The sequence below is a fragment of the Sapajus apella genome, unplaced genomic scaffold, assembly GCF_009761245.1.
Source record: "Sapajus apella isolate SASKATOON/1434 unplaced genomic scaffold, GSC_monkey_1.0 scaffold48, whole genome shotgun sequence".
NCBI lineage: Eukaryota > Metazoa > Chordata > Mammalia > Primates > Cebidae > Sapajus > Sapajus apella.
Genome location: NW_022436988.1, coordinates 2,454,112 through 2,468,346, shown reverse-complemented (window position 1 = coordinate 2,468,346; position 14,235 = coordinate 2,454,112). Strand labels below are relative to the sequence as shown.

The following is a 14,235-nucleotide window of genomic DNA, read 5'->3' as shown; positions in this document are numbered from 1 at the left end:
GCCTCAGGGAATGGTGAGTGTTGGGACCTGTGTGGCCAGCCTCAGGGGATGGTGAGTGTTGGGACCCGTGTGGCCAGCCCAGGGGATGGTGAATGCTGGGACCTGTGTGGCCAGCCCCAGTCTTGCTTCTGTTTACTTTCCACAACTCTCAGTTGTTGATGTTGGGAGGATGAGTGTGAGCCACACTCTCACTGTGGGGAACAGAAGGCAGTGATTGGGCGGCTGACCAGGTTTAATTTCTGCGTTCTACGCGGTGACCTAGGTGTCACTACACGTCAGTCTGTGAATTTATAGTTGAGCTTGTTTGTACCACCTGGTCACCTGTATCTTTTTAAATATATATGATTTTATCCAATCAGTGGAGAAGGAAGACTTCATTAAGAAAATCCCTTGTGATTTGAATTCTTTGGAAGGTGACAGGCATTAGTACATTTTTCACCTGTGAGGTGACATGTTCTGCATGTCCAGGCCTTCAACCACAGGTCCTCTGCCGTACAGGCCCTGTGTGCAATTCTGAAATCCAGAAGCTCTGAACGCTGGATTATCATTTGGTGGCAAAGCTTGGCCTGGGCTGGGGTGAGACTGGACGCTCTATTGATTCCACGGGGACTGGAAGTATTAACGCTGTGAGTGCTGGGCGCCGCTCTAAACCCTCCTGGGTGTGTTATGTGAGAGAGGGCAGAGCGATCACATTATCCTTTCACCAAACTGAACACTTTTGAATTTCAAAACCAAACTGGCACCAAAGAATCATCAAGAAAACTGCCCAGGCTGTTATAATACCATCCGGACCCCTGCCTGACGGCCCCCAGCCTCTCCCACCCGGACTCCAGAGTGCTGTGGAGACCTTCCAGCTGGGCCACGGAATCCTTAGGCGTGTGCTCCGGCCTGAGGGGTTCCTCCAGGATGGCCGGGAAGACCAGTCGTGAGGCAGAACTATAGAATCTGAAAAATCCTTAGCACCTAAGAGGTCATCTGTCTCCACCCCCTCACTTTAAGGAGGAGGAAATTGTTCAGGAGGGATTGAAATTAACCGACATGCCCAAGGCCACTCGTTGTTAGTGAGCACTTAACTTTTATACTTTTTCAAAATGATGTTCTTTTCAAATTCAGAATTAACCTATGGGGATCTAACCATGTCGTCTTAAATTACATTGCATTGGAGGAAAACGTTTGAAAGTCAAAAAACGTGTTTTATGTAATATTATGCTGTTTTTGGCACATTAAATTTGATAGCCCTTACGTTTTAAAAATCCTGTAACTGTGTTATTAAAAAACATTAATCAAGAATTTTTGGAATGAAGTTGCCATAGAAATGAAAATAAAATGCCAGAAAGACATTTTAGCTATAGGTAAGAATTTAAAAACTTACTAGATTTGAGGCTGGGCATGGTGGCTCACACCTATAATCCCAGCACGTTGGGAGGCCGAGGCTGGCAGATCACCTGAGGTCAGATGTTCGAGACCAGCCTGGCCAATATGGCAAAACCCCGCCTGGACTAAAAATACAAAAAGTTAGCTGGGCACGGTGATGTGCACCCGTAATCCCAGCTACTTGCGAGGCCGAGGCAGGAGAATCACCAGAACCCAGGGGGTGGAGGTTGCAGTGAGCCGACATCGCGCCGCTGCACTCCAGCATGGGCAACAGAGTGAGAGTCCGTCTCAAAAAACAAAACAAAAAACTTACCAAATTTGAAATTAGGCTCACAGTGTTAAAATTTGCAGAGGAGCAAGGCGTATTTTTTTTGCTTAACGATATGTGGTTGTACTGTCTTTTGCTCAGTTTTGGAGTTAAATTGGTAGCTAGATATTAGAACAAACACATTTCTAGTTCATGTGTTAATGTTTTCTCGAGGTGTTTTTCTTGTTTTCTTTAAAAGTATAATGCAGTATGTAGGGTTAGGTGTGTATTATATAAACAAGGATGAATCAAATTAATTTCTTTTTTGTCTTCATTCTTGTCTTTATATAGTGTAGCTAATTTCACACCTTCCAGCTGAGGGCCGTGCCTTCCTATTGCTGGCCTGTAAGGAAGTCAAAGAGAAATGGTCTCTCTAAGTAGCATTTGGTGAGTCAGGAAGACCGTACTTACTGACAGGCACAGTGAAGTGAGGCCTCTAGCTGTCCCATGGGACTAAAGAATGATTCTCGGGCTTCTGTTAGTACTTTTGTGTAAGGGACTCAGAGATCTTCAGAGATATTTTTTTTACTATTAACTAGAACTATTTGTTTTACTGAGAATGTTAAATTCTAAAAATTTAATTAGCTGCATTTGTAGAGGTGGAGGGAATATGACTTGTCTAGAACGACAGCCGAGATAACAGAAATAGGAATAAAGTCAGAGGTATTGGGAATGGCACATCACTGCCCTGTGTCAGCCTCCCCCACCTCCCCAGCACCCCCAGCCCCTGAGAGGCGGAGGAGAAAGCAGACCCAGCAGCTGCAGAGCCTCTTCCCCTGGGGAGCTTGCCTGAGTCCTGGCTGCCACACTTGCTGGCTCCTGGACTTGCCCCACCTTACTCCCCGGGTGCCTCACCTAGTGGAACGCCGCCGCTGAGTTAATGGCCCTTTGGTGAAGGATGAAGTAGACTGTGTGCTTATACTGCACAGCTCAGGGAACAAGCACGTTAGCAAAGGGAGGTCAGCATTGATCAGAAGTGCGGGGACTGAGCCCCAAACCTGGCTGTGAGTTTCCGGGGGCACAAGAAAGAACACGGTCATGTGGGGAGCTACTGAGCATACATCAGCCCAGAAAAGCAGCTCCCCCCACCTTTTCCTGGGGCGCACAGAGCATGTGGACAAATGGGGAGAAAGCCCTGCCAGCCAAGCCCCAGGGCAGCGGCTGTGGCACTTGGCCACGGGAGGAGCAGGTGGGTGTCTCAGAGTCGGCCTGTTAATGCTGTTCCTTCCACTGGATTTTGAATATTCCCTAAACTGACCTCAGTTTAGGGAATATTCTCTTTGCAGATTGGGGACAAGAAGCCAGTTGGGAGCCCATTAAGCTGTAGGGAGGCACAGGTCTGTTTTGAAAATTAGAGAACCTGATCATATAGATTGTTTTCTCATTGGAAGGCTTCCCTTCCCACAGAGGGACCCTGCAGGTGACCGTTAACAAAGTCAGCCTTGTTCTTTAGGAAGCAACTTGGAACTTGCTCCAGGGTTTGAATCAATTCCTGTCCATATTACAGAGCACGAAAGAAACACCCTTGATTTAAAACTGTTGTGAGGCAGGTGTTAATAGTTGTTCACCATGGCCACAGGAAGACCACGTGCAGTGGTGCCACTCGGCTCACTGCAGCCTCCACCTCTTTGGTTCAAGCGATTCTCCTGTCTCAGCCTCCTGAGTACACCACCACACCAGGCTAATTTTTGTATTTTTAGTGGAGGCGAGGTTTCACCACGTTGACCAGGCTGGTCTTGAACTCCTGACCTCAGGTGATCCGCCTGCCTCGGCCTCCCAAAGTGCTGGGATTCTAGGGGTGGGCCACTGTGCCCAGCTTGTCTTTTCTTTATGCTAGGAACATTAGAATTATTTTCCTGTAGGTATTTTAAGAATTATTCATCGATTTATTTATAGAGATGGGGTCTTGCTACGTGTTGCCCAGGCTGGAGTGCAGTGGCTGTTGACAGGCATAGTCACTGCACACTGTACCTTCAAACTCCTGGGTTCAAGCGATGCTCCCGCCTCAGCCTCCTGAGTAGCTGGGACCACAGGTGTGCACCACCACACTCAGCTCTGTTCCAGCTGCTTGAAATGTACCGTCAATTAAGCCAATGTTAATTGCAGTCACTCTACGGTTCTGTGGAACACCGGGTCTTAGGAACAATCTCAGTAAGAAATGCACAGGACTTATTCGTGAAGAAGACAATAAAAATGTTACTGAGAACAGTTAAAAGAACATTTGAATAAATGGAGAAACATATTATGTTCTGCATAGAAAATAGAATATTATGAGGATGTTACTTCTTAAGTTCAAATTAAACTTCATTGCAATTTAGTTCAGTGCAATTTAAATAAAAATCCCAATGGGATTAAAAGATTGAAGAACTGATAATTTGAAGAAAAAAGTGAATATAAATAGCTAAATAATTTTTTTAATTTGAGGGCAAAAAATGACCCTTCCAAATATTATGAAATATAAAGATGCATTATTTAAATTAACGTAGGACTAGTAGAAGTATTGGTTGATAGGTCAGTGGGATGAATTTGCTTACCCAGAAATAGAATTTTTCTCTCTGAGAATTTGTTATCTGTGCACCCCTGTGAGTTTGGGGCAGCTTATTTCATAGGGATTGGCACAGTATGAGGAAAAAATTAATCCTCATTTTGTGTCATATACCAGAATAACATCCAGATGGCTTAAAGGACAAATGTAAAGCAGAAACACTGTACAAACCGCATGTCTTCACTCATTCAGTGGACATTTAGCAGCTGGTCGGGGCCAGCTTCTTGCTCAAAGGAGTGTGGCCTTGAGTCTCTGGCCCAGCAAGGAATGTCCATGGCTGCAGCTCTGCCGGAGGAAAGGACAGGTGTGATCTCAGCGTTCTCCAGCTGGCTCCACCCGATGGGGAGTGTGGAAGGTGTGTTGAGGGGTATTCAGAGAAGGCCTCCCCAAGAAATTGATCTTTAAACGGAGATCCAAGGAGAGAGTCAGAGCCGGCCAGGCGACCTGGCAGAGGGGAGCTCCCGGCAGAGGGAGCGATGGATTTGAGGGTCAAGAGGTCAGTGTGGCCAGGCTACAGTGTGAGTTCGAGTAATGAGCAGATGGTCCACGGGGGGTCAACAGTGCCGGCAGTGAATGCACGCGAGGAGAATCAGGCAGCCTCGCTGATGCAAACGCACGTAAACTCAATCAGTACGACAGCTTTTCTCATTAAATGATTCATGATTTTAAATCATAAGGATTTTATATCTGGTTTAATATCTGGTGGGAGTATAAATTTGTGTATTTTTTTTTTTTTTTGCAAAGGAATTCGGCAGAATGTATTGAGTGTGTTAGAATGTTTATATCTTTTGATCAAATAATTCCATTTCTGGAGATTTATCATAAGGAAGCCTGAGCATAGCCCTTACTCTGAAACCGTGCCTTCAAAGAAGGGCATTATTTCTGTACCAGGGCTGGGGTGGCCAGCTGTCAGGTGGAGGACTGGCTGGAGGGCAGGTGGCTGGGGAAGGGGCTCAGTGTTCTGGGGGACATTTTAAAAGCTGGAAAAACGCATACATGAGTTCCATGTTGAAATTTTTTTTTTCATTTGTGTTTTCAGATGAAGACAGTCAGTGTTGCCTTAGTTTTGTGCCTGAATGTTGGTGTGGACCCTCCCGATGTGGTGAAGACCACGCCCTGTGCACGCTTGGAATGCTGGATTGGTGAGTACCTCCCTCACCCCCTGCCACAAAGGCCCTCCGTGGCCGGCTCTGGGCTGGGCGGGGCTCGCCGAGCCTGTGGTCTGATCCAGGGCTGGTCTCCGGCTGTGCAGATATGAGGATGCTTTTTCTTTTTGGAGTCACATCGCCTTTAAGTAATTTCAGATGCATTCACCTGTGATTTGTAGTGGAGAAGGTGTTTCAAGGAAAATTAGTCAAATAATGATTATTGGGTTATCTAATTTGCTACTTTAAATTTGTTCTGTCTGGCACATAGCATCTATGTACACTTAAAAAAAAGTGGAATGATGGATACCTGCGTGGAAATGTGGAAAAGGCAAATCACTTCCAGGGAAGCGTCACATCGTAGCTGGTGGCCTGTAGTAATAACGGCAGCGTTTGCCGAGTGCCTACAGTGTGCCAGGTGCCATTGCAAGCACTCTGCATTTTATCAGCTCTAACCCTCACAGCGGCCCTGTGTGGTGGGTTTTATGGTTAATCCCCATCTGAGAGCTGAGGAAAAGGGACAGAGAGATGAGAAAGTTGCCCATGGTTGTCCTATAAATAGCAGGGCTGGGATTTGAACTTATGCAGTTCAAGTCCAGAGACTTTTTTTTTTTTTTTTTTAATGTGGTAAAAACCTACACAACACAAAATACCATTCTAGGAATTATTAACTGTACAACTCAATGACATTAAATAGCTCATCATGTTGTGCGGCCATCCTCACTGTCCACCTCCAGAACATTTCACCATCCCAAATGGAAACTCTGTCTCCATCACGCACCTCCTCATTCCTGCCTTCCCCAGCCCCTAGCAACCACCATTCCACTCTCTCTCCATGAACTTGTCCATTCCAGGGCCGTCGTGTGAGTAGACTGATACAATATTTGTCCTTTTGTTTCTGGCTTCTTTCACTTCGCATGATGCCTCCAGAGCTCACATTGTATTGTAGCAAATATTTCATTCCTTTTTGAGACTGAGTTTTATTTCATTGTATAGATACACTCATTTATCCATTCATCTGTTGATGGACATTTAGGGTGTTTTTACCTCTTGGCTACTATGAATAATGTTGCTATGACATAGTATACAGATATCTGTTTGAGTCTCTACTGTTCATTCTTTTCGATATATACCTAGAAGTGGAGTTTCTGAGATCACACGGCAATTCTGTGTTTAACTTTTTGAACAATCGCCTATTGTTTTCCACAGTGGCTGGACCATTTTTCACTTCCATCGGCAAAGTACCAGGTACCCGGATTCCAATCTCCCCACATCCTGGCCTATACTTGTTATTTTCTGTTTTTTTTTTTTTTTTTTTTTTTTTTAAATAATGACCATCTTCATGGGTGTGGAGTGGATCTCATGGTTTTGACTTGCATTTGCCTAGCGACCTATGGTGCTGAGCATCTTTTATGGGCCTGTTGGCCATTTATAGGTCTTCTTTGGAGAAATGTCTGTTTCAGTTCTTTGCCCATTTTTGAATTGGGTTGTTTGTTCATTTTGTCTTTGTTGAGTTACAGCGTTCTTTATGTATTCTGAAGATTGGTCCTTTAGCAGATGTATGGTTTGCAAAGTTTTTCTTCCATCAGAGACTGTGTTCTTAACCATTCCACACTATATCTACTTTTCTTCTTTTAGCATCAAATTTACTGAAATACTTTTTTTTTTTTCTTTTAAATTTTGAGATGGAGTCTCTCTCTTGTTGCCCAGGCTGGAGTGCAGTGGCGTGATCTCGGCTCACTGCAGCCTCCACCTCCTGGGTTCAAGTGATTCTTCTGCCTCAGCCTCCTGAATAACTGTGATTACGGGTGGCCGCCACCATGCCTGGCTAATGTTGGTATTTTTAGCAGACAACTAGGTTTTACCATCTTGGCCAGGCTGGTTTCGAACTGCTGACCTCAGGTGATCCACCCGCCTCAGCTTCCCAAAGTGTTGGGATTACAGACGTGAGCCACCGCGCCCGGCTGAGATATAATTTATATACAGTAAACATTTTTTAGGTGTACATTTCTTTAAGTTTTGACAAATATATGCAGTCATGTAACAAATGCCACAATCAATATATAGAGTATTTCTGTCACACCAAGGAAGTTCCCTTGGGCCCCTTTGTAATCACTCCCCTCTCATTTCTCAGGCCTCTGGAAACCATTGATCTGATTTTTCTATCTGCATTTTTTCCTTTTACACATGTCATTTAAGTGGCAACATGTCATTTGTAGTTTTTTGTATCTTCCTTTAGCAAATTTATTTGTGATCCATCTGTGTAGCTGCATGTATTAGTAGTTTTCTTCCTTTATTCCATTTTTGTGGCTCTCCCACATATTGTTTATCCATTTACTAGTTGACAGACATTTGGGTTGTTTCTGGTTTTTGGCAGTTATGAATAAAGTTGCTATAAGCACTCGATCTTTGTGGAGACATATTTTCTCTGTGTAAATATTTAGGACTGTGATTATTAGCTCATATGTTAAGTTTAATTCTTTAAGAAACTGCTGAGGCCGGGTATGGTGCCTCATGCTTGTGATCTTAGTACTTTGGGAGGCTGAGGTGGGCGGATCACCTGAGGTCAGGATTTCGAGACCAGTCTGACCAACAGGAAGAAACCCCATCTCTACTAAAATTATAAAATTAGCTGGGTGTGGTGGTGCATGCCTGTAATCCCAGCTACTCAGGAGGCTGAGGCAGGAGAATCCCATGAACCTGGGAGGTGGAGGTTGCAGTGAGCAGAGATTGCGCCATTGCACTCCAGCCTGGCCAACAAGAGTGAAACTTCATCTCAAAAAAAAAAAGAAAAAAAAAAAAGAAAAAAGAAGCTGCTGACTGTTTTTAAAAGATTTTTAAAAAATAATCAAACAACGCATGTTCTCACTCATAGGCGGGTGTTGAACAATGAGAACACATGGACACAGGGAGGGGAGCACTACACACTGGTGTCAGCTGGGGGGAAATAGGGGAGGGACGGTGGGGGGTGGGGAGCTGGGGAGAGATAGCAAGGGGAGAAATGCCAGATGTAGGTGATGGGGAGGTAGGCAGCAAATCACACTGCCACGTGTGTTCCTATGCAACAATTTTGCATGTTCTTCACATGTACCCCAAAACCTAAAATGCAATAAAATAAATAAATGGGGAAAAAAAAAAAAAGAAAATGAAAAATTCCCAAACATTTTAATAGAAAAAAAAATAATAATGAATAGCTGTCTTTTATATTTACCTTCGTGTTTATTGTTTTGAGGACCATTCATTTCTTTCCCCAGGTCCATGTTTCTATCTGGTATCATCATCATTCTTCCCGAAGAACTTTAACGTATCTTGAAGTGCTGGTCTGTAGACATTAAATTTTCCTAGATTTTTAATGGAAAATTATTCATTTTGTCTTTGTGGTTGAAAGACGTTTTTTCTGGTTATAGAATTTTCTGTTGACTCTTTTAGTACTGTCTTTTGAAACAGTCACCTGTTGTCTTCTGGCCAGCAGTTTCTGAGAAGCCTGCTGTAATTCTTTGTTTCTCTGTATATTTGGTTTCATTTCTCTCTGGCAACCTTCAAGATGTCCCCTTTGTATTCTCAGTAGTTTGGTGTATAACCTATTGGTTTTGTTGTTTTCTCTTTGGTTTTGGGATTTATTCTCTTTGGCTCCCCCACCTTTTTTTTTTTTAAAGAGATAGATGTCTCTCCATGTTGCCCAGGCTGGGCTATACTTGAACTTCTGGGCTCAAGTGATCCTCTTGCCTCTGCCTCCTGAGTAGCTGTGACTGTGGGTGCCCAGTAATGCACCTGTGAAATTTATTCTTTTTGTGTTTCTGTGAGCTTCTTGGATGTGTAGTTCGACATCTTCATTTTTGAAAAGTTCCCATCCATTATCTTTTCAAATAGTTCTTGTTTGTTTTCTCTGTCTTCTGGGACTCAGCTGTCTGCGTATTGTGCTGTTGGACATGGTACCGCAGCGCTTCCGTGTGTCTCTCTCTTCTGGGACTTGGCTGTCTGTGTGTTGCTCTGTTGGCCATTGTGCCGCAGCGCTTCCGTGTGTCTCTTCTGAGACTCAGCTCTCTGTGTATTGCACTGTTGGACATGGTACTGTAGCTCTTCTGTGTGCGCTTCCATTTGTTCTCTGCCATGTTGCATTGAGCTTTTGTTAGTCTGCCAATAAACCAGTCAAAGAAATTCTTTTCCTCTGATACAGAGTTTTTCTTTATAGCATTTCCACTGATTATTTTAGTTTCCATCTCTCGGGTGAAATGCATATCGTCCACCTCCCTCTAGAGCCTCTGCTGTGTTTGTCATAGTTACCTTACAGTCCTTGACCTGTAGTTCAGAAATCAGAGTCATCCCTGAGTCCGAGTCTCTTAATTCCTTTATCTCTTGACTGTAATTTGCTTTTTCTTGCTTTTTTTGTGTGCTTTATAAATTTTAATTGTATGCTGGACCTTGTGTGTAGAAGAACAATAGAGAATGAGGTAAATTGTATAGTCTAGAGTTTAATAAGTAGTTAACTGGAGTTGGAATTTGTTGTTGTAATGGTTTTACCCACTGCAGCAGAAACGTAGTCCTTACAGTGACTAGTTGGTGCTTTATCAGTCAGGGATCTCCAGAAAAACAGGGGCAGTAGATGTGTGTATGTGTAAGTATAAGTGCGTATGTATGTATGCATGTCTTGTAGTCTTGAGGCAGAAATTTCTTCTTTCTCAGGAAAACCTCAGTTTGGCTCTTAAGGCCTTCAACTAATTGGATGAGACCCCCCATATTACCAAAGAAAATCTCCTGTAAGTCAGCTGATTGTTGATTCACCACGTGTATAGAGGACTTTCACTGCAGCACCTGGGCTTGTGTTTGATTGACTTGCTGAGTGCTGCAGCCTGGGCCAGTGGACACATAGAGCTGACCAGCACAGTCTTCGTGTGTTAGGGTGGGCACTGGCCTGCCGGGGGCTTTTCCCAGGGCTCCTGCTCCACCTCCAGCCTGAGCTGTGCCTGCACACCTGCCTCACCGAGTGGCCCCTGGCTTTGCCTGTCTGCTGACTCAGGATTTCCATTGCTAGTTACTCAGTGCCAGGCTTATGGAGTGGTGTGAGTTCTCTGTTGTCCTGGCCTCTCTTTAGTCTTAGGCAGGCCCTGGGCGTCTGGGCCTTGGGCATAGGGCAGTTGCAGTGTTTTTGCCTGTCCCCCAGTGATGGCAAACCTCTGTCTCATTTCAATAGAGAATTCTACACCCAGGCTGTTTTCTGCTCCCGTCCCAGGAGCAGGCCTTTTTGCGCCTCCCCTCACCCCGTCCTCCATGCTCTTCACCTGTGTCTTGGGGCAATGTGTTCTATGCCCATGGTGAGCAAGGTAGGTTTTGTCTGTACCTCCTCCCACCCCCCAGGTACAGGGGTCTGTGCCTGTTTCTGAGGACTGAGGGTCTCCTGCTTCTGGCCCCTGCGGGATCTGGCTTTGGTCTCTAGGGGAGGAGGTCTCTGAGGGCAGGTGGGCTTCAAGCCTCTCCACATGCTGTGCTGTCTCCAGTGGTGCTTCTTGTGAGCATGCAGTGGGGATGCATGCAGGGGAGTGTGAGCGCCCCTTGTGCTGGGACCCCCTGAGTTTCCACACTGATATGCCAGCCCACAGCGGGGCCTCGAGCACACGTTACCCTCTTAGCTGGTTTCTTTTATAGGCCTTTGCTCTTCAAAGATGGAAGCTGGGCTCTCTCGGAGAGGATGGGCCTGTGGGATTCGGTTTGTTTGTCTGCCCTGCGGCCTCAGCTCTCCTCCGAGCACAGGAAAAGTGATGATGTTGGTGATTATTTAGCTTTCTCATGTTGATAGGACTGGGGCAACCCCTTTCCCCCAGTCTTCTATATCCTAAGCGAAGGCAGAAGTTCCCTTTATTGCTTCAACAAAAGTTACATATTATTGTCAGCCTGGACAGCATAGTGAGACCTTGTCTCTACAAAAAATGAGAAAGTTAGGGAGGCATGGTGGCTAGTTTTGAGATGACAGGCATGCCCTGTAGGACCAGCTACTCCAGAGGCTGCAGCAGGAGGGTCACTTGAGCCTGGGAAGTCGAGGCTGCCGTGAGCTGTGATTGTCTAGTGCACTCCAGCCTGGGCCACAGAGTGAGACCCTATCTCAAAAAAACCCAAATTATTCCAATCTGAATTGGAAATAATGTTTTTGCTGCACTAAATGCCTGTCTGACTATGTGAGGGTGTTTTAGGATGACAGTTCCCCCACGCCTCCCAGGCTGCTTGTCCCCAACACCCCATGATGGAGCAGCTTTGTTTTTGTGGCTGATTTTCTCAGACATTCTCTTGGCTCACTGCTGGCTCCTGGTGACTGTGCTGGTTGAAATTGACTTCTTATTAGCCACCGTGGACCCTTTCCACTTGATCGATCCCTTGTCACAGCTGGATGTAATCAGTTGTTTGCTCTTTCTCTTCAGTGATGCTTATGTTAGCCTTCCAGAACAAGCCTTCCTCATCGGCATCCCTGTGTGTGCCCCGGAGATGTGCAGGCCCTCTGGGATTCTGTAGGTGGTGTCACCTGAGGATGGAGCTGCTCTTCCTGGCTTGAGGAGACTGAGTTTTTCTCAGAGCTCACCTGCACTCCCCCACACAGTCTCTTGGATCAGTATTTACACAATGTTGGTGAGAATGGAAAGAACTCTGTGCATCTTTCTTGGCGTGAAAGATCCAGCAAATGAGATTTCTGAAGATTGTGTTCTAAAAGTTTTCCTCGTTTAGGAATATAGTCCACTCTCTGATAATTTCAAATGAGTTTGAGTTTGAATTTTTCCAACCTAGAAAAGCCTGTGCTTTTTCTAGGTTGGAAAAATTTTATTTGGCCTTGATTACAAAGTGGGGGCCAGGTGCGGTGGCTCATGCCTGTAATCCCAGCACTTTGGGAGGCCGAGGCAGGTGGATCATGAGGTCAGGAGATCGAGACCAGCCTGGCCAACATGGTGAAACCCTGTCTCTACTAAAGATACAAAAAATCAGCCAGACATGGTGGCAGGTGCCTGTAGTCCTAGCTGGGAGGCTGAGGCAGGAGAGCACTTGAACCTGGGAGGCGGAGGCTGTGGCTAGAGTGAGCCGAGATGACGCTGCTGCACCCTAGCCTGGGTGACAGAGCAAGACTCCGTCTCAAAAAAAAAAAAAAGTGGGTAGGCGCCTGGTCATGGTGACGGTGGTGTTAACAATACAGCATAAGAGAACAAGAAGCCTGGTGATTTGAATCAGCATATTTGCAGGAGTAAAATGTGTAGCAGCCCACATTTTATTTTTTAGTTTATTTATTTTTAAATTATTTTTTATTTTTCTGAGACAGGACCTCACTCTGTCGCCCAGGCAGGAATGCAGTGCTGTGATCGTAGCTCACGGCAGCCTCGAACTCCTGGGCTCAAGCCATCCTCCTGCCTCAGCCTCCAGAGTAGCTGGGACTATAGGCATGCATCCCTCATGCTTTTAACATTTTTTTGTGGATACAGGGTCTCATTTTGTTGCTCAGGCTGGTCTCGAACTCCTGGGCTCAAGTGATCCTCCTACCTCGGCCTCTTAAAGTGTTGAGATTACTGGCATGAGCCACCACACTAGACCCATTTTTTTATTTTGGAAAAGTTTCAAAAGTTGCAAGTATAGTACTAACCTGTTTTCTTTCTATTCATTGACAGAAGGCCGCTGACATGGTGCTTCACCACCTCTGAATTCTTTAGTGTGTAATTCCTGCCAACAGGGAGTTTCTCTTTCCAGATCACAATGCAGTCACCAAAGTCAAGGAGCATTAGTGTGGACGCGTGACTGCCGTGTAAGCCTCAGCTGCATGCGGGTTTGCCAGAGCGTCCCGGGAATGCCCTTTGTAGCACCAGGATCCTGCTCAGCCTTCTGCCATCTTAATTTCCTCTCACTCACTCTGACGCAGTTCCACAGGCGTTTCGTGACCCTCCTGACCCTGGCGCTTGAAGATGGCAGCCTCTGTTTTGCAGAATGTCCTGTGTGTCCTAATGATTCCATTTGGCCATGATTCGCTGGAGGAGCGTCAGGCAGCTACTTCCCATGGCCTGCAGCAGGTGTGCCGGGCTGTGATTTGTCCGTTACAGGTCATGCAGACTTCTCACTTGATTCAGCTGGTGCCTGTTGACCTCATGTGAAATTCCCCTCTGTAGTTGATAGGTATTTTTGGGAAGAGGTGGTTTGAGATTGTGCAAATATGGCTTTCCTCATCACTTTCAATGTCTTCCTTTTGAACTCACGGCCTCCATTTTCATTCAGTGAATTAGGATCCAGTGTTACCCTTTGGTGTTGAGCTTGTCTCCCTCTGGTTGTTGGGAGCTCCTTTGGCCGGCTTCCGTGGCCTTCTGTCTTGCTTCCATCATTCGTGGAGCACGTGTTACTTTGCCTCATCCAGTCTTTCTCCCTGCCTCATTCCTTGTAGTGGAATGTGGTGTTCAGAAGCTGAGATCTGGGTGACCGGTGTTCTCTTTGGAACTGGCGTGCTGTTCCAGGACCTCTCTTGTTGGACAGAGCAAGGAAATGCACATGTGTGCATACTCTGTGTGTGTGTGTGTGTGTGTGTGTGCGTGTGCGCACGCGTGCGCATGCATACTCTGTGTGTGTGCATACTGTGTGTGTGTGCACGTGTGCATGTGTACTCTGTGTGTGCATACTGTGCACATGTGCATACTGGGTGTGTGTGCTTACCGTGCACGTGTGCATATTGTGCACATGTGCTTACTATATGTGTATACTGTGCACATGTACATACTGGGTGTGTGTGCTTACTGTGTGCATGTGCATACTTTGTGTATACTGTGTGTGTGTGTGCTTACTGTGAGCCTGTGCATACTGTGTGCATGTGCTTACTGTATGTGTATACTGTGTGCATGTGCATACTGGGTGTG

The 14,235-nt window shown here is 45.7% G+C and overlaps 1 protein-coding gene across 2 annotated transcripts in view; it reads left to right on the top strand.

Annotated features, from left to right (window-relative positions):
• Positions 1-14,235, top strand: part of RPTOR (regulatory associated protein of MTOR complex 1) — a 392,717-nt gene that overhangs the window by 67,502 nt on the left and 310,980 nt on the right. For both annotated transcript variants that reach the window (XM_032241406.1, XM_032241407.1), the window contains exon 2: positions 5,266-5,368. In XM_032241406.1, coding sequence (XP_032097297.1) covers positions 5,266-5,368 — 103 coding nt within the window. The remainder of the gene's footprint in view (positions 1-5,265; positions 5,369-14,235) is intronic.